At 40.1% G+C, this 21,577-nt stretch overlaps 3 protein-coding genes across 3 annotated transcripts in view; 1 reads left to right on the top strand and 2 right to left on the bottom strand.

Annotated features, from left to right (window-relative positions):
• Window positions 1–9,645, bottom strand: part of LOC131944549 (UDP-glucose 6-dehydrogenase) — a 35,192-nt gene extending 25,547 nt beyond the window's left edge. The window contains exon 1 of the mRNA XM_059305228.1: window positions 9,520–9,645. The gene's annotated coding sequence lies outside the window, so the exon portion shown is untranslated. The remainder of the gene's footprint in view (window positions 1–9,519) is intronic.
• A 953-nt stretch (window positions 9,646–10,598) lies between these two features.
• On the top strand, window positions 10,599–17,822 carry LOC131944548 (beta-sarcoglycan). The gene is made up of 7 exons (XM_059305222.1): window positions 10,599–10,882; window positions 11,554–11,708; window positions 11,868–11,988; window positions 12,228–12,419; window positions 14,828–15,019; window positions 16,957–17,094; window positions 17,335–17,822. The coding sequence occupies exons 1-7, from the start codon at window positions 10,844–10,846 to the stop codon at window positions 17,548–17,550; spliced, it is 1,053 nt and encodes a 350-aa protein (XP_059161205.1). The 5' UTR covers window positions 10,599–10,843; the 3' UTR covers window positions 17,551–17,822.
• A 47-nt stretch (window positions 17,823–17,869) lies between these two features.
• LOC131944547 (uncharacterized) lies at window positions 17,870–20,700 on the bottom strand. The gene is made up of 5 exons (XM_059305221.1): window positions 20,586–20,700; window positions 19,823–20,021; window positions 19,505–19,641; window positions 18,568–18,733; window positions 17,870–18,104 (listed from the first exon to the last, which is right to left on the bottom strand). The coding sequence occupies exons 1-5, from the start codon at window positions 20,608–20,610 to the stop codon at window positions 17,948–17,950; spliced, it is 684 nt and encodes a 227-aa protein (XP_059161204.1). The 5' UTR covers window positions 20,611–20,700; the 3' UTR covers window positions 17,870–17,947.
• Window positions 20,701–21,577: the final 877 nt, after the last annotated feature.

The following is a 21,577-nucleotide window of genomic DNA, read 5'->3' as shown; positions in this document are numbered from 1 at the left end:
GTAGCAGTCTGTGTGTGGGGGTCTGTGTGTAGCAATCTGTGTGTGTGTGGGGTATGTGTGTAGCAATCTGTGTGTGAGGGGGGGTGTCTGTGTGTGTGGGGGGTGTCTGTGTAGCAATCTGTGTGTGTGGGGGGGGTCTGTAGCGACCTGTGTGTGGGGGGTCTGTGTGTAGCAATCTGTGTTAGGGGTCTGTGTGTAGCGATTTGTGTGTGGGGGGCGCTGTCTGTGTGTGGGGGGTCTGTGTGTAGCAATCTGTGTGTGGGGGGTGTCTGTGTGTGTGGGGGGGGGTCTGTGTGTAGCAATCTGTGTTTGTGGAGGGGGGGTCTATGTGTAAGAGAAGCGGGGAGCTACATATAGCTAGTTGTACCAATGTATCGATGTGTGCAGACTCACGCGAGACAAACGTCACCAATGTCGTCGTCCCCCCCCCCCCCCGTTAGATGATTCTAAACCCAAAATACCAACAACGATGTATAGTCAAGTAGTAGAACCGGACGGGAGGTAACTCTAATTACCGAAAGTCTTTAAAAGCTCATCAACCTGAACTGCTGGCGTTAATGGACGTCGTCTTTATCTGAGCCCAACTTGGGCCTGAGCCAGAGATCAATCGGGATGGACCGTGGTGATAACTAATTGATTCATTAGTCGATCTCTCGCCAGCTGGTGCACGCTGGGGGAAAGAGTCATTTGACAACTATTGGAAATCTGTTCAGCCTAAAGGGTTCACTCAAACACAGAGCACTATAGCCAACTAAAGGGTTCACTCAAACACAGAGCACTATAGCCAACTAAAGGGTTCACTCAAACACAGAGCACTATAGCCAACTAAAGGGTTCACTCAAACACAGAGCACTATAGCCAACTAAAGGGTTCACTCAAACACAGAGCACTATAGCCAACTAAAGGGTTCACTCAAACACAGAGCACTATAGCCAACTAAAGGGTTCACTCAAACACAGAGCACTATAGCCAACTAAAGGGTTCACTCAAACACAGAGCACTATAGCCAACTAAAGGGTTCACTCAAACACAGAGCACTATAGCCAACTAAAGGGTTCACTCAAACACAGAGCACTATAGCCAACTAAAGGGTTCACTCAAACACAGAGCACTATAGCCAACTAAAGGGTTCACTCAAACACAGAGCACTATAGCCAACTAAAGGGTTCACTCAAACACAGAGCACTATAGCCAACTAAAGGGTTCACTCAAACACAGAGCACTATAGCCAACTAAAGGGTTCACTCAAACACAGAGCACTATAGCCAACTAAAGGGTTCACTCAAACACAGAGCACTATAGCCAACTAAAGGGTTCACTCAAACACAGAGCACTATAGCCAACTAAAGGGTTCACTCAAACACAGAGCACTATAGCCAACTAAAGGGTTCACTCAAACACAGAGCACTATAGCCAACTAAAGGGTTCACTCAAACACAGCACTATAGCCAACTAAAGGGTTCACTCAAACACAGAGCACTATAGCCAACTAAAGGGTTCACTCAAACACAGAGCACTATAGCCAACTAAAGGGTTCACTCAAACACAGAGCACTATAGCCAACTAAAGGGTTCACTCAAACACAGAGCACTATAGCCAACTAAAGGGTTCACTCAAACACAGAGCACTATAGCCAACTAAAGGGTTCACTCAAACACAGAGCACTATAGCCAACTAAAGGGTTCACTCAAACACAGAGCACTATAGCCAACTAAAGGGTTCACTCAAACACAGAGCACTATAGCCAACTAAAGGGTTCACTCAAACACAGAGCACTATAGCCAACTAAAGGGTTCACTCAAACACAGAGCACTTCGTCCACAGCCAACTAAAGGGTTCACTCAAACACAGAGCACTATAGCAAACTAAAGGGTTCACTCAAACACAGAGCACTTCGTCCATAGCCAACTAAAGGGTTCACTCAAACACAGAGCACTATAGCCAACTAAAGGGTTCACTCAAACACAGAGCACTATAGCCAACTAAAGGGTTCACTCAAACACAGAGCACTATAGCCAACTAAAGGGTTCACTCAAACACAGAGCACTATAGCCAACTAAAGGGTTCACTCAAACACAGAGCACTATAGCCAACTAAAGGGTTCACTCAAACACAGAGCACTATAGCCAACTAAAGGGTTCACTCAAACACAGAGCACTATAGCCAACTAAAGGGTTCACTCAAACACAGAGCACTATAGCCAACTAAAGGGTTCACTCAAACACAGAGCACTATAGCCAACTAAAGGGTTCACTCAAACACAGAGCACTATAGCCAACTAAAGGGTTCACTCAAACACAGAGCACTATAGCCAACTAAAGGGTTCACTCAAACACAGAGCACTATAGCCAACTAAAGGGTTCACTCAAACACAGAGCACTATAGCCAACTAAAGGGTTCACTCAAACACAGAGCACTATAGCCAACTAAAGGGTTCACTCAAACACAGAGCACTATAGCCAACTAAAGGGTTCACTCAAACACAGAGCACTATAGCCAACTAAAGGGTTCACTCAAACACAGAGCACTATAGCCAACTAAAGGGTTCACTCAAACACAGAGAACTATAGCCAACTAAAGGGTTCACTCAAACACAGAGCACTATAGCCAACTAAAGGGTTCACTCAAACACAGAGCACTTCGTCCACAGCCAACTAAAGGGTTCACTCAAACACAGAGCACTATAGCCAACTAAAGGGTTCACTCAAACACAGAGCACTTCGTCCATAGCCAACTAAAGGGTTCACTCAAACACAGAGCACTATAGCCAACTAAAGGGTTCACTCAAACACAGAGCACTATAGCCAACTAAAGGGTTCACTCAAACACAGAGCACTATAGCCAACTAAAGGGTTCACTCAAACACAGAGCACTATAGCCAACTAAAGGGTTCACTCAAACACAGAGCACTATAGCCAACTAAAGGGTTCACTCAAACACAGAGCACTTCGTCCACAGCCAACTAAAGGGTTCACTCAAACACAGAGCACTATAGCCAACTAAAGGGTTCACTCAAACACAGAGCACTATAGCCAACTAAAGGGTTCACTCAAACACAGAGCACTATAGCCAACTAAAGGGTTCACTCAAACACAGAGCACTATAGCCAACTAAAGGGTTCACTCAAACACAGAGCACTATAGCCAACTAAAGGGTTCACTCAAACACAGAGCACTATAGCCAACTAAAGGGTTCACTCAAACACAGAGCACTATAGCCAACTAAAGGGTTCACTCAAACACAGAGCACTATAGCCAACTAAAGGGTTCACTCAAACACAGAGCACTATAGCCAACTAAAGGGTTCACTCAAACACAGAGCACTTCGTCCACAGCCAACTAAAGGGTTCACTCAAACACAGAGCACTTCGTCCACAGCCAACTAAAGGGTTCACTCAAACACAGAGCACTTCGTCCACAGCCAACTAAAGGGTTCACTCAAACACAGAGCACTTTGTCCACAGCCAACTAAAGGGTTCACTCAAACACAGAGCACTATAGCCAACTAAAGGGTTCACTCAAACACAGAGCACTTCGTCCATAGCCAACTAAAGGGTTCACTCAAACACAGAGCACTATAGCCAACTAAAGGGTTCACTCAAACACAGAGCACTATAGCCAACTAAAGGGTTCACTCAAACACAGAGCACTATAGCCAACTAAAGGGTTCACTCAAACACAGAGCACTATAGCCAACTAAAGGGTTCACTCAAACACAGAGCACTATAGCCAACTAAAGGGTTCACTCAAACACAGAGCACTATAGCCAACTAAAGGGTTCACTCAAACACAGAGCACTATAGCCAACTAAAGGGTTCACTCAAACACAGAGCACTATAGCCAACTAAAGGGTTCACTCAAACACAGAGCACTATAGCCAACTAAAGGGTTCACTCAAACACAGAGCACTATAGCCAACTAAAGGGTTCACTCAAACACAGAGCACTATAGCCAACTAAAGGGTTCACTCAAACACAGAGCACTATAGCCAACTAAAGGGTTCACTCAAACACAGAGCACTATAGCCAACTAAAGGGTTCACTCAAACACAGAGCACTATAGCCAACTAAAGGGTTCACTCAAACACAGAGCACTATAGCCAACTAAAGGGTTCACTCAAACACAGAGCACTATAGCCAACTAAAGGGTTCACTCAAACACAGAGCACTATAGCCAACTAAAGGGTTCACTCAAACACAGAGCACTATAGCCAACTAAAGGGTTCACTCAAACACAGAGCACTTCGTCCACAGCCAACTAAAGGGTTCACTCAAACACAGAGCACTATAGCCAACTAAAGGGTTCACTCAAACACAGAGCACTTCGTCCATAGCCAACTAAAGGGTTCACTCAAACACAGAGCACTATAGCCAACTAAAGGGTTCACTCAAACACAGAGCACTATAGCCAACTAAAGGGTTCACTCAAACACAGAGCACTATAGCCAACTAAAGGGTTCACTCAAACACAGAGCACTATAGCCAACTAAAGGGTTCACTCAAACACAGAGCACTATAGCCAACTAAAGGGTTCACTCAAACACAGAGCACTTTGTCCACAGCCAACTAAAGGGTTCACTCAAACACAGAGCACTATAGCCAACTAAAGGGTTCACTCAAACACAGAGCACTATAGCCAACTAAAGGGTTCACTCAAACACAGAGCACTATAGCCAACTAAAGGGTTCACTCAAACACAGAGCACTATAGCCAACTAAAGGGTTCACTCAAACACAGAGCACTATAGCCAACTAAAGGGTTCACTCAAACACAGAGCACTATAGCCAACTAAAGGGTTCACTCAAACACAGAGCACTATAGCCAACTAAAGGGTTCACTCAAACACAGAGCACTATAGCCAACTAAAGGGTTCACTCAAACACAGAGCACTATAGCCAACTAAAGGGTTCACTCAAACACAGAGCACTTCGTCCACAGCCAACTAAAGGGTTCACTCAAACACAGAGCACTTCGTCCACAGCCAACTAAAGGGTTCACTCAAACACAGAGCACTTCGTCCACAGCCAACTAAAGGGTTCACTCAAACACAGAGCACTTTGTCCACAGCCAACTAAAGGGTTCACTCAAACACAGAGCACTATAGCCAACTAAAGGGTTCACTCAAACACAGAGCACTATAGCCAACTAAAGGGTTCACTCAAACACAGAGCACTTCGTCCACAGCCAACTAAAGGGTTCACTCAAACACAGAGCACTTCGTCCACAGCCAACTAAAGGGTTCACTCAAACACAGAGCACTTCGTCCACAGCCAACTAAAGGGTTCACTCAAACACAGAGCACTTCGTCCACAGCCAACTAAAGGGTTCACTCAAACACAGAGCACTTCGTCCACAGCCAACTAAAGGGTTCACTCAAACACAGAGCACTATAGCCAACTAAAGGGTTCACTCAAACACAGAGCACTATAGCCAACTAAAGGGTTCACTCAAACACAGAGCACTATAGCCAACTAAAGGGTTCACTCAAACACAGAGCACTATAGCCAACTAAAGGGTTCACTCAAACACAGAGCACTATAGCCAACTAAAGGGTTCACTCAAACACAGAGCACTTCGTCCACAGCCAACTAAAGGGTTCACTCAAACACAGAGCACTTCGTCCACAGCCAACTAAAGGGTTCACTCAAACACAGAGCACTTCGTCCACAGCCAACTAAAGAGTTCACTCAAAAACAGAGCACTATAGCCAACTAAAGGGTTCACTCAAACACAGAGCACTATAGCCAACTAAAGGGTTCACTCAAACACAGAGCACTATAGCCAACTAAAGGGTTCCCTCAAACACAGAGCACTTCGTCCACAGCCAACTAAAGGGTTCACTCAAACACAGAGCACTTCGTCCACAGCCAACTAAAGGGTTCACTCAAACACAGAGCACTTCGTCCACAGCCAACTAAAGGGTTCACTCAAACACAGAGCGCTTTGTCCACAGCCAACTAAAGGGTTCACTCAAACACAGAGCACTATAGCCAACTAAAGGGTTCACTCAAACACAGAGCACTATAGCCAACTAAAGGGTTCACTCAAACACAGAGCACTTCGTCCACAGCCAACTAAAGGGTTCACTCAAACACAGAGCACTTTGTCCACAGCCAACTAAAGGGTTCACTCAAACACAGAGCACTTCGTCCATAGCCAACTAAAGGGTTCACTCAAACACAGAGCACTATAGCCAACTAAAGGTTCACTCAAACACAGAGCACTATAGCCAACTAAAGGGTTCACTCAAACACAGAGCACTATAGCCAACTAAAGGGTTCACTCAAACACAGAGCACTTCGTCCACAGCCAACTAAAGGGTTCACTCAAACACAGAGCACTTCGTCCATAGCCAACAAACCACGTTACAGGAAATCTTTTTTTTTCAAATGCACTAATTACACAATCTACGTTAGGCCAAAAGGAGCAGTCATAAACAACGTTAGTTTACCCCCCCCCCCCCCCCAAACTACTTAGACAAAACTATAAGTCATAAAGCTCAAATGACGTCACCCCCCCCCCCCCCCCCCCCCGACACACAAAAATTGCAATTTTTAAAAACCGAGCTATTTCAACAACGTGTTGATTTCTGGTGATTTAAATGAATTCGACAACAATGTTTTTTACACGCTAAAATACCACGGTATTTTCCCATTCCCATTTATGTATTGTACGGCCCATAAGGGAGGTAAGAAGTAAGGAAAGCTGTTAAAATCGATTTAGAGACCTAGGTTGTGTTCCTTGAGTCTACATCCACAATTTAAGATGACATTGTTTTTACAAATATAATTGCCACTGTGGCAACCGCCCCTAATATATATATATATATATATATATATATATATATATATATATATATATATATATATATATATATATATATATATATCTTAATTAGCAAAATTTACCTCTTATATATATATATATATAAATATATATATATATATATATATATATATATATATATCTTAATTAGCAAAATTTACCTCTTATATATATATATATATATATATATATATATATATATATATATATATATATATATATATATATATATATATATATATATATATATATATATATATATATATATATATATATATATATATATATATATATATATATATATATATATATATATATATATATAAACTGGCAGCTGATAAACAAAAAAATAAAACTATAAATTCAACAATTTAGAATTCAATAATTCAGAATTCAATAAATTCAACAATTCAGAACTCAATAAATTCAACATTTGAGAATCCAATGAAGCCAAACATAAAAGATGAAACCAATCAATCACCTGAAGGTATCACACACACCATGATAGACACAGCCAATGGTCAGGGTCATCCTTAAGGTCATAATTGCTTACTTTACAATGTATTCACAGACTGCTGAATAACAGTACATTGTTAACAAACAGCTAACACTATCAAACTTAACAACACTACTGTTCTATTGATATATGTGATGTGCAGAAAATGCATGTCTGTCACAAAAATACCCCCTCCCTACTCATGGGATCCACAGTAGTATTGTCCTGTACACTCCATAGGCCAGTCAGTGTGGACTATTGGCCAAGTTTAAGGCAACAGAAAGTGCATCATAAAGAACATTTTAAGTTACTAAATCAACCATCTGTCGTAACTTTATTACAGATCTAATTTAATCATTTGTCATAAATAAACTCATTACAGATCTCATCTAAACATTTGTATATTTTTCATCAAGATAATATTGCAGAGGGGATTGATAAAGGGTGAGGTTACTAGCAAGACCATGATAGATAAACTAATTATAAATGAGTGAGACACAAGAGGTAAATTTTGCTAATTATTAAGATACAGACCAGGTATACAAAATTGATGTCCAGTGAAGAATATAATTTTCTTGTAATTCAATATCTTACTTTTAAAATGTGTGCATTAAAATGATAAAAATCCACTTTTTTGTAGACACAAGAACTAAGTAACCAAACCTTCAATACTAAAATATGGATTTTTAAAATATTATTTATAGGCCCATAGTCTATTAATACACATGTTTTTGAATTTAAAATATTTATTAAAAGGCTTAAATTATTGGGTCAATAAAGAAAAAAATAATTATCAATACCATAAATAGCCATTTAAATAAATTGCAATAGATATTTAATAGATATTTTGTATACCTAAGGCTAGGCTTTTGGCCTAGAACTATATAAATAATACTCATAGGTATATACTATAATGAATTTATATGATGTATATGCCTATACATGTATAAATAGGCTTCATGTTTACCTGGCCCACTATATAAATAGCACTAAACTTGTACAAAAGTTATTCCAGTAGCTATGTAGATGTATAGAGGCCACTATAATTGTCAAAATGTGTATTACACTAATTTATCAAGTTTACAAAGTAAACTATCATTGTATCATAGTATAATATTAGTATAATATGATACCAACCACACAACAGTATGGGTAAGGACAGGACAAATTCCAGTCTGTGTTTCTTTCAGAGATTTTTCTTGGGGGAGGGGAGGGGTAACTTGAGATTTTGGTTGGGGGGGGGGTGACACTGGTAAAAGTATATATTTTTTATATAAATTCCATTTGTTGGATGGGGGGGGGGGGGGGGGTTATAAGTATTACAAGACAAGGTATATTATCATAATTATGTGAAGTGATCCCAAATACATGGTGTAGAAAAACTGAAAAAGTCGTGAAAATTATTTGAAAGAGTTGGCAATGGAAAAAACAGCAAATGACAGAAAAGCATGGAAAGATGCAAGAATACTAGATCTAGACCCCTAAGCTCCACTGAGAGCTGATAAAAAGATGAAGATCATGTCATCTATTAAAACTATTTATAATACCAAGTACTAGTTTCCAACCAACAATCATTCAATATCATTTTCATTAGCCATTGCCATGTCATTGAAAATGATTGACTAATTCATTTATGTCCCTGTCCATCATTTATTTAATACCAAGTTCTTTCAAACTCTTTGTAAGGACAATAAAATTAGGCCTTAGGCCTATGGATTTGAATTAGAGTTAGACTTTAGACTGATTCAGTGATTTTACTGATTTTAGTTTTAGTAGTCCTACATTTGAATTTATTAAAATATTTTAAAATAAACAACTAGATCTAGACTAGATCTAGATTTAGATCTAGATCTAGTCTAGATCTAGATCTAAAATCTACTAATAACTAAGTAGTCTAAGTAAGATCATTTTTGTAGATCTAGATCTATCTTGTAATTTGTTAAAAAAATCCCAATCCTGAAAGTAAATCACAGCAGAGGGAAGTTGACTCAATCAATGTCAATAGTCAATCAATTATTTTTATTTTAAGCTTTGGCTTTGTTTAGGACTGAGCCTGACCAGGGCTTAGGCCTTAGGCCTTAAATCTATTTGTTGGAGAATACATTGTGGATAAAAGAGATTAAAATAAAGAAAATTCTGAAGTAAAGACTTGGCGATTATTTTTGTTAGAAAGCTATTTAATGTATTTATCTACTCTTACCTTTAGAGTTAGGTGACACAGTTGCTTTGATCAACAAAGTGCAGTCACAAACAAACGTCGATTGCCGTAGTTAGGCTACAACAGATGTAACAAATGCAGACGATTCAATCGGAAGTACAAGAGTTGCCTTCACTTGTTCAAATTTTCGCTTTTTAAAACTATAAATGTAAATTATATTTTCAATTTAATTAATGTACTTTTTACTAACATGTCAGCTTGCAATTAATATGATTTTTTAAACATAAAAATATGAAGTTTTGTCTATAACGTAAAAGAACGATACACAGTCAATCTTAAATGTAAACTTTTAATAGATTATTTTAGGCTAAACCACCTACAAATTAGTGTTTCTTCCAGTCTACTGCCCCCCCCCCCCCGAACGAAATGGAATTTATATAGAAAATATATACTTTTAATCGTGTCCGCCCCCCCCCCCTCCCTCCCACCGGAAATTTTAGTCCTACCCCTCCCCCGAAAATTTCATTTTTAAGTGCCCCCCCCCCCCCACTACCCCGGAGAAAAAAGTCTGAAAGAAATACTGCCCACAAAATGTTGTGACTACTGTGAATATGACGAACACTATGAAATGAGAAATAAAATAATTGATATGTAATCAATTTTTTTTTATAGAAAACTGTTTCATTACAAGTTAGATAACCTAGGTTATAAATTCCTCAAATCAGTTTTTAAATGTTACCTCCCTTCAATACATTGCACGTGCAACACGTTACCTTTCCTAACTTGTTCTAATTATAGCTCGGGCCTGACCTTCGCTCATCACCGCTAGATGCACATAGGGCCTAGGCTGACTCGGGAGGAGGGAGGTGCAGGCGGAAGTTGTTTTGGGGAGCTGTGATTTCCAAATTGTTACTTGGATTTTATTTTAGATTTTTTATTGCAGAACTATAGACTACTCATTAACTTAAACTTTGAATTAAACAACGTAGCTATTCGTATTCAAATTAAAGAGTGTTTTTGTTAGTTAAATTTAGAAATTTGATTTTGATCCTTTCGTTAGAAATAGCATATGTTACTACTAGATCTAGATATCTAGTAACTTACTAGATTCTAGAATCTTATCTGGATCTTGATTCTAGGTTTTAATATAATTAATTACACCACCAAGAAAATTTTAACTAACATCTTTAAATTCGATCACTTTGTAACAGAACTTTTCAACAGGTAGCCTGCCACACAGATCCAGTGTGTAGCGTCACATATGTAATCAGCAGATTTACGTGTGTAGGCAGTTCATGTGTAATGTGTAATGTGCAGTAGTTGCTGTTGTTGCTGTGGCCTGAACAGGACGTAAACAACAACAATTATGAACGTCTCCACAACTATGTCCACTCTTGATACCGAGGTAAGTAACTTGGTCAAGTCTAATCAAATCTATTGCTGTCGAATTTGGTCAAGTCTAAATTACAGTGGTTTTATGATGAGTTGTAATAAGTGTCTACCAGCAGAAATCACTACATTTGTATGCATTCACTTACTACTTACATTCACTTACTACTTACATTCACTTACTACTTACATTCACTTACTACTTAGATGTAATATCAGGAGCTTTCATTTTCTGCCATTTACCCACCAAATAAATCAAACTACTCATTAAGTATGGTGTTACAGCAAGTGAATTTTACACCAGTAAAGTTACAGTTACAGGTGTATAATTTACTGCTGCATGTGTATAATTTACTGCTACAGGTAATAAAGTAATAGTTGCAGGTGTTAAAGTTACTGTTATGAGAATCACCAGCTTGATCCTGTTACGTATATATATATATATATATATATATATATATATATATATATATATATATATATATATATATATATATATATATATATATATATAAATATGTATATATAAATATATATAAATATATATATATATATATATATATATATATATATATATATATATATATATATATATATATATATATATATATATATATATATATATACTTATATAAGTCTATTATGTATACACATAATGTGTACACACTTGCATATTTGTTTATCCAGCAGTGTGCAAGCCTAGGGGATGTGTCCACCCTGGGGCCTCGGACTGACCCACGCTCACCAATGTCCATGGGTCATTTGGGAGCCTCCACTCTGTCTATGAGAGCTAAGGCTGCTAGAAAACGTAAGGTCAACGCTACTCACAACAGCAATTTTAGGTCAGTAAAGACAGGTCCATTTTTTTTTATTTATATGCAAATATAACTCAAAAATGTACAGTCCTTTTAAAACATTTGAAGTCTATAGCAGGCTTTAGATGCTGTGTTATAATGTTTTGTAGCATGAAATTAGGATGAACTTATTTTATTTTAATCAAGGGCTGGCTACATCCCAGTTGAAGAGAATGCACTTCACCGTGCAGGGATTAGAGGTCGCAAGCGCTACTTCCTTTATTCAATTGTTGGGATTTTAATTTTTATTGCACTCCTAAATATAACAGTAAGTTCTATTAAGTAGCAGTCTTTCATCACATCTAAAAAAATGTAATCTCTTACATTAAATTACTCCTACAAAGGGATGTAAATTTGTTCATGTTTTTTAAAAACATTTCAAATATGGAGAAAAATTTGTATTCTAAAGGGAAGTAAACCTTGTTATGTAAAACACTTTTTGTTGTAGGAGATTAAATCTCTACTGTAAAGGGAAGTAAGTCGTGATTATAAAAATGCAATCTCTAGGTGACAGCATGGTTGGTTCACATTCTTGGCATGAGGTTCCACGGCCTAGAGAGCATCGAACTGACCAGCATCAGGGGCAGAAACTTTCTCAGGGTCCTGCATGACGCTGACATATCAGCCATGTCATTCAATGACGCGCCCCTAGGGGCAAGGTACAACTCTCCACTCACCCTTGAGGCTAATGGCTCATCTGTAAGTCCCTAAATCTTCATCACTCATCTGTACGTCCCTAATTCTTCATCACCCATCTGTAAGTCCCTAAATCTTCATCACTCATCTGTACGTCCCTAATTCTTCATCACCCATCTGTAAGTCCCTAATTCTTCATCACCCATCTGTAAGTCCCTAAATCTTCATCACCCATCTGTAAGTCCCTAATTCTTCATCACCCATCTGTAAGTCCCTAAATCTTCATCACTCATCTGTACGTCCCTAATTCTTCATCACCCATCTGTAAGTCCCTAATTCTTCATCACCCATCTGTAAGTCCCTAAATCTTCATCACTCATCTGTAAGTCCCTAATTCTTCATCACCCATCTGTAAGTCCCTAAATCTTCATCACTCATCTGTACGTCCCTAATTCTTCATCACCCATCTGTAAGTCCCTAAATCTTCATCACTCATCTGTAAGTCCCTAATTCTTCATCACCCATCTGTAAGTCCCTAAATCTTCATCACTCATCTGTACGTCCCTAATTCTTCATCACCCATCTGTAAGTCCCTAAATCTTCATCACCCATCTGTACGTCCCTAATTCTTCATCACCCATCTGTAAGTCCCTAATTCTTCATCACCCATCTGTACGTCCCTAATTCTTCATCACTCATCTGTAAGTCCCTGATTCATCACCCATCTGTAAGTCCTTCATCACCCATCTGTAAGTCCCTTAATCTTCATCACCCATCTGTAAGTCCCTAATTCTTCATCACTCATCTGTAAGTCCCTAATTCTTCATCACCCATCTGTACGTCCCTAATTCTTCATCACCCATCTGTAAGTCCCTAATTCTTCATCACCCATATGTAAGTCCCTGATTCATCACCCATCTGTAAGTCCTTCATCACCCATCTGTAAGTCCCTAATTCTTCATCACCCATCTGTACGTCCCTAATTCTTCATCACCCATCTGTAAGTCCCTAATTCTTCATCACCCATCTGTAAGTCCCTAAATCTTCATCACTCATCTGTAAGTCCCTAATTCTTCATCACCCATCTGTAAGTCCCTAATTCTTCATCACCCATCTGTAAGTCCCTAATTCTTCATCACCCATCTGTACGTCCCTAAATCTTCATCACTCATCTGTAAGTCCCTAATTCTTCATCACCCATCTGTACGTCCCTAATTCTTCATCACCCATCTGTAAGTCCCTAAATCTTCATCACTCATCTGTAAGTCCCTAATTCTTCATCACCCATCTGTAAGTCCCTAAATCTTCATCACTCATCTGTAAGTCCCTAATTCTTCATCACCCATCTGTAAGTCCCTAATTCTTCATCACCCATCTGTAAGTCCCTAAATCTTCATCACTCATCTGTAAGTCCCTAATTCTTCATCACTCATCTGTAAGTCCCTAAATCTTCATCACTCATCTGTACGTCCCTAATTCTTCATCACCCATCTGTAAGTCCCTAATTCTTCATCACCCATCTGTAAGTCCCTAATTCTTCATCACCCATCTGTAAGTCCCTAAATCTTCATCACTCATCTGTAAGTCCCTAATTCTTCATCACCCATCTGTACGTCCCTAATTCTTCATCACCCATCTGTAAGTCCCTAATTCTTCATCACCCAAAGCCTCTACTTCATCTACAGCTCTTAGTTTTAGTATGAGACAATATATAACAAGTACATGCACAACGTATAACAAGCACATATACAACATATAACAAGCACATATACAACATATAAAACCACAAGCATGAACTGTTGGTCTGTGTGAAGTTTGGGGTGGGGTCCTAATGGTTGTCCACATGTGACATTTAACTGACGTCAGCAACTGTTCTATGTCAGCACATAATGTCAGCACATAATGTCAGTAGTCAGTGACTCTCCACACTGGTACATATCTCAACAGCTGAGCTACCTTTGACATTCAGCTCTAGCTTTAAACAATTTTTGATAATTAAAGAGAATCACTGATCAAATCTACATTAATCAATAATTAAATGTCAGTTTCTGATCTAATATTGATGTTACCAACACATTGACCAATGTGGCCCAGATAATCAACACATTGTCAAGCTGTCCACAACATGAACAATGCACTGACCACTTACCAGCACATCAGTAACAAACTGACCACTTGCCAGAATAGGCAACAACACTTACAACTGACCAGCACATAAACAACACACTGTCCAACTGACCAGCACATAAACAACACAGTGTCCAACTGACCAGCACATCAACAACACACTGTCCAACTGACCAGCACATCAACAACACACTGTCCAACTGACCAGCACATCAACAACACACTGTCCAACTGACCAGCACATAAAAAACACAGTGTCCAACTGACCAGCACATAAACAAGTGTCCAACTGACCAGCACATAAACAACACAGTGTTCAACTGACCAGCCCAACCACCCAACAGGTGGAGTTAAAACTGACCCAGCCTGACACCAAATCTTCTCTGACCCTGGGGGACAAGAACATCACCGTCACCACCGACAACTTCCATGTCAGATCAAACCACAGCAGCGAGTGGCTGTCAACCAGCCTCTCCTCTCTCTCATCACATGACCTGGTGGTCAACTTATCAGTGGACAACATTACAACTAGTCAGGTAAAGTAGCCAGTGGTCAACTTATCAGTGGACAACATCACAACTAGTCAGGTAAAGTAGCCTGTGGTCAACTTATCAGTGGACAACATCACAACTAATCAGGTAAAGTAGCCTGTGGTCAACTTATAAGTGGACAACATCACAACTAGTCAGGTAAAGTAGCCAGTGATCAACTTATCAGTGGACAACATCACAACTAGTCAGGTAAAGTAGCCTGTGGTCAACTTATCAGTGGACAACATCACAACTAGTCAGGTAAAGTAGCCTGTGGTCAACTTATCAGTGGACAACATCACAACTAGTCAGGTAAAGTAGCCTGTGGTCAACTTACCAGTGGACAACATCACAACTAGTCAGGTAAAGTAGCCTGTGGTCAACTTATCAGTGGACAACATCACAACTAGTCAGGTAAAGTAGCCTGTGGTCAACTTATAAGTGGACAACATCACAACTAGTCAGGTAAAGTAGCCTGTGGTCAACTTATCAGTGGACAACATCACAACTAGTCAGGTAAAGTAGCCTGTGGTCAATTTATCAGTGGACAACATCACAACTAGTCAGGTAAAGTAGCCTGTGGTCAACTTATAAGTGGACAACATCACAACTAGTCAGGTAAAGTAGCCTGTGGTCAACTTATCAGTGGACAACATCACAACTAGTCAGGTAAAGTAGCCTGTGGTCAACTTATAAGTGGACAACATCACAACTAGTCAGGTAAAGTAGCCTGTGGTCAACTTATCAGTGGACAACATCACAACTAGTCAGGTAAAGTAGCCTGTGGTCAACTTATAAGTGGACAACATCACAACTAGTCAGGTAAAGTAGCCTGTGGTCAACTTATCAGTGGACAACATCACAACTAGTCAGGTAAAGTAGCCTGTGGTCAACTTATAAGTGGACAACATCACAACTAGTCAGGTAAAGTAGCCTGTGGTCAACTTATCAGTGGACAACATCACAACTAGTCAGGTAAAGTAGCCTGTGGTCAACTTATAAGTGGACAACATCACAACTAGTTAGGTAAAGTAGCCTGTGGTCACCTTATCAGTGGACAACATCACAACTAGTCAGGTAAAGTAGCCAGTGGTCAACTTATCAGTGGACAACATCACAACTAATCAGGTAAAGTAGCCTGTGGTCAACTTATAAGTGGACAGCATCACAACTAGTCAGCTAAAGTAGCCGGTGGTCAACTTATCAGTGGACAACATCACAACTAGTCAGGTAAAGTAGCCTGTGGTCAACTTATCAGTGGACAACATCACAACTAGTCAGGTAAAGTAGCCTGTGGTCAACTTATCAGTGGACAACATCACAACTAGTCAGGTAAAGTAGCCTGTGGTCAACTTATCAGTGGACAACATCACAACTAATCAGGTAAAGTAGCCTGTGGTCAACTTATCAGTGGACAACATCACAACTAGTCAGGTAAAGTAGCCTGTGGTCAACTTATCAGTGGACAACATCACAACTAGTCAGGTAAAGTAGCCTGTGGTCAACTTATCAGTGGACAACATCACAACTAGTCAGGTAAAGTAGCCTGTGGTCAACTTATCAGTGGACAACATCACAACTAGTCAGGTAAAGTAGCCTGTGGTCAACTTATCAGTGGACAACATCACAACTAATCAGGTAAAGTAGCCTGTGGTCAACTTATCAGTGGACAACATCACAACTAGTCAGGTAAAGTAGCCTGTGGTCAACTTATCAGTGGACAATATCACAACTTAAGCTCCAAATACTCATCATCTGTTTATTATGATTATGAATTTTGAAGAAACAGCCTTACGAAGGCAGTTTTATTGTGATTATTTTATTGTTTTATTTTATTGATAAATTCTTTCTATTTCATGCATCTTTCATTAAGTTACAGATTCCTAGATTTATGTCGTACAACCATTCCAATCCACCTTTTCTCATCCATCTGTTTTGGCCAGATCAATAGTGTGAAAAAATTCAAAGATTTGGTGTTGGAGTCAGGCCGCAGCGTAGAGGTCTCAGGGTCGCAGGGACTGAGCCTGAAGAGTCAGCGCCGGCTACACATGGCAGCAGCAGATATTTTCATTGGCTCACAGGTAAGTTCATGTTTGGTTGCATGCCTTTGGCTGCATGTTTGACTGATTTTTGTACCATATTTATTTTCTTCATCGTTTTTCACTCAAAATTGTAATGAGTTGAAGTAATTGTGTTAAACCTTTTTGCAATCAAAATGCCAATATCTAAGCAATAAACAGAGATTTTAAAATCATATTTTTTGTGTTATGCCAGCTCGCTTCAACTTTTTAAAACAAAAATTTGATTTCATTTTCTTCAAGTTTTCAACCACAAGCCTCACCCCCAAGAATGGCCTTCACCTTGATGGGAATGTACCGAGGGTGAGATCCGGAAGTCAGGTCAGCACTGACCTAGTGACCTACCAGCTGTGTGTTTGTGCCACAGGTCAGCTGTTTAAAGTTCGTGTCCATAAACCAGGACAGCTGTGTTCAGATGTTGGCAGTAACCTACTCACTGTGTGTGGGGCTGGCTCATAACTGTGTGTGGGAGGGGTGTGTGGGGCTGGCTCCTAGCTTGGTGTGGGATGGGTGTGTGTAGCTGGCTCCTAACTTTGTGTGTGTGGGGCTGGCTGTTAAGTTTGTGTGGGAGGGGTGTGTGGACTGACACCAAAATTTATTTTGGACTAATGTCTATCTGTATGATTGTATATTGCCTTATTTATATTCAATGTCGTATGTATGTACATGTTTGTTTTTGTAAATATATCATGCATGTGATTACATTTTTAAAAATAAAAAATTGTAAAACGGTTTTTAAAAGATTTTTTTTTTTATTTTAAACATAAAAAATGTTTGTTTTTTAATTTAAAAACATTGCATAATGTAAACTGAAACAAAATGAACTTAGCAAAAAAAAAAAAGTTATACAAGACAGCTACTGCACGTTGTTGTCTACGCTGTGTTCCTCCTTGCCCAGCCCGTCACATGCGTCAGGCTGCGTCTGTCTGTAGAACTCTTCCATGATGTCTGCCAGCTTGGCACTGCACTGACGCAAGGCCTTGACCTCACACTGACGTCGCTGGAATGTCACACTGGATAGATAAAATAAATGCACATTTTATTCCAGTTCAAACATTACAGGTGTTGACTGAATATTAAAGTCACAGCTAGAGCGGCAGATACTGAGATTCTCTGTTAGCTTCAAGTCAGAAACTTACAGGATTTTAAAAAAAAACTCCAGTCAGATAAACATTTTGTTGTTGATTTCATTCACAAAAATTATGGTAAAATTGTATGTCACTACATTTATGAGATTGCTTATAACAAAATATAAAATAATTTTTCTACCATTGTCTATAGTTTAAAAAGTGAAATTATGATGCCAACTAAATAATTACTCATTAATTATCTATAGATAGATTATGATAATTATTTTTTTCTGTTTCGTCTGGGCGTGCTCCGTGGAGGTGGGATGGAGGCAAATTCCTCCTCCCCCCCCCCCCCCCACCCCCAATTGAGAGTGCCTGAAAGAAACTCTGGTAAAATGACAAATACCTGCACAGCAAGGTCTCCATGGTGCTCTGTGACAGCTGCTCCGAGGGCGGGGCAAACTTCTTGACCACGCCCATGTAGAAAATGTAGTCGGCCATCTCGCTCTGGCACGAGGTCATCCTGACCTTGGACAGACAACTGAGCACGTCATCTCCCTTCTGCTCGATAGCTGGAGAATACATTCAGTGACACAATTATTGTGTGAGAAGACAAGTAGTGTGTCACATGGGTGTCACGTGGTGGTAAGAATGTATTGTTATTGATCGCTTCGTACAGCTTAGGTGGTACGCTGACAGGGGAGGCGACTACTGACCTGAAATGTTGGACAGGGGAGGTGACTACTGACCTGAAATGTTGGACAGGGGAGGTGACTACTGACCTGAAATGTTGGACAGGGGAGGCGACTACTGACCTGAAATGTTGGACAGGGGAGGTGACTACTGACCTGCAATGTTGGACAGGGGAGGTGACTACTGACCTGCAATGTTGGACAGGGGAGGTGACTACTGACCTGAAATGTTGGACAGGGGAGGTGACTACTGACCTGAAATGTTGGACGGGGGAGGCGACTACTGACCTGAAATGTTGGACAGGGGAGGTGACTACTGACCTAAAATGTTGAACAGGGGAGGTGACTACTGACCTGAAATGTTGGAGAGGGGAGGCGACTACTGACCTGAAATGTTGGACAGGGGAGGTGACTACTGACCTGAAATGTTGGACAGGTGAGGTGACTACTGACCTGAAATGTTGGACAGGTGAGGTGACTACTGACATGAAATGTTGGACAGGGGAGGCGACTACTGACCTGAAATGTTGGACAGGGGAGGCGACTACTGACATGAAATGTTGGACAAGGGAGGCGACTACTGACCTGAAATGTTGGACAGGGGAGGCGACTACTGACATGAAATGTTGGACAGGGGAGGCGACTACTGACCTGAAATGTTGGCACACAAGCCCTCGTAGGCGTGTAGAACCATTTGAGGGTCAAACAGCGACCCAACAACCTGAGCCATGGAGTCGGAGCTCTGTTTGATGCTGGTCTCCAGGCAACGGACAAAACCGTTCTTGTCCCTGAGTAACATAAAACAAGATACTTTCAATTACGAATTATGCCCCTCGGTTTAAATTGATATATTTCACTTGTGAACAACTAGCCAAAAAAAAAAATAATGCTTTTTTTCTGTCTGACAGCTCTTTATTTGGCGAGCGTGTAAAAACTTATCTGGCCACAACACTGTTAAACTTCGCTTACCCACAGATGGTAGTGAACAGTTTCATTATTGACAACTTCCTGTCTGCCTGCTCAGGTCGTGACGTCAGGTTTGCTACGCGAGTGCTGTTGACGCCATAACGTGTTTCATTCGAAAGTTCCTTCACACAGACCATGACGTCATTCCAAATGTTTGAGCCTCTGATTGGTGACGAACCGAAAACGAGACAGGCTGCCACAACTGAGAAATTGTTTAAAAAAAAAAAAGAAACTGGGGTGTGTTTGATCTTTATGAGTTGATTGTAATAACGAAAAGGGCATTGTGTCTGGCTAAGCCACTTGCGGACAAACGCCAACACACCTATTTTAAAGACAATCGCGGTAACTTTTATAATCTGAGTTATCGGCCGCTGGTAGGGACGCGTTAGTTGCTAGGGATGCTTCAGTTGCGAGGTACGCTTTAGTTGCTAGGTACGCTTTAGTTGCTAGGGGGCGAGTGTTATTAAAGACCAAGGACCAGCTGGGGGCGAAGATGCTTCCAGTTTTTTAAGGCCGCCTGCAAATAACACAATAATTTTACATACAATCTGTAGTATAGAACATAACCAACCACCCTTTGTGCTGAAATACTTTTCTATTTACAATCGGGCAGGAGCACAAGAAGAATATAAACAGGAAATTTGTTCGGCAGGCTACGAACGCCACATTTTGCGAACGTCTGCATCACAAAATTAAGTTCGCATTTCGATTCACCCACTATTTAAAGCGTTTGTTCAATGAGATAAAAAATTCGTCTATGACTTACTAGTAAAAATCCAATTAGAAATCATAGTTCCACAGTCACGTGACTTTTTAAAACTGAGCAAACGACATCCGTCCTATGGTCCAGCTCGCGACCTGCTAGCGCGCGGGTTTTTATACCGTCTTGTGGTTAAGCTGACTTCACACCTATACGTCAACAAACTATCCCAGCACGTGCTGTCTCGTGCTGACATGCGCACAAGGGCAGGTCCAACTGTATCGGCCTTAAACAAAGTTTTACTCTGATCTTTGTAAAATAAATCTTTTTTTCTTTTTAAATCCATACACGAAGAAGTCGAAACTTGTCCAAAAATATTGTTGTGTGTGATTGATTGTTATTCATTCAGCTCTCTTATTAAAAAAAAAAAACAACAACAAGAACAAAGAGGAAGCTATCCCGGGGCAGAACCCCCCCCCCCCCCAACTCGCGGCATTATCTTATTTCCCACACTTACCGTGGCCCCTCTCTAGAAACACCAAACAATCTTGGCGCATACCCACGCCGCCATGACACAGCCAATCACCCCCCCCCCCACAACCAAATCCTATGTGTCATTAGAAGGTTTACATGTTTCCTATATAACCGTAACCATGACAACCTCAAGGCTCCATATATACGCCCGTCCATGATTGAACAATTCTGAAGAGTTGATTTAAGAAAAAAATCAATCGATGCTTTGTTAACGTTTTAAAGCTGGGCTTCCTACCTACGAACCTACGATGTTATCATTTTCTCTCATCTGGCCTGCTGGTACAGTCTACTCAAAGTATTCACCTTTAAAACTATTATGTCATAGTATGACCAATGTTCCCTCTAAGGAAAAATTGTTAGTGTTCTAAAAGTCTTATACAAGGAAATAAGTATTTTACAAAATCACCGCGCAGCAGCTCAAAACTACAATCGCGCAGCTTAGAGGGAACACTGATTATGACTACCCAAAAAAGGCTGGGAATTCGGAGACCAAGATGTTTTTTAGACAGAACAATCTTGATTAC

Source organism: Physella acuta, unplaced genomic scaffold (assembly GCF_028476545.2).
Source record: "Physella acuta isolate Inbredline_101_S28 unplaced genomic scaffold, ASM2847654v3 ptg000497l, whole genome shotgun sequence".
NCBI lineage: Eukaryota > Metazoa > Mollusca > Gastropoda > Physidae > Physella > Physella acuta.
The sequence above is the reverse complement of the archived record's forward strand: the minus strand, read 5'-3'. Positions and strand labels throughout refer to the sequence as shown.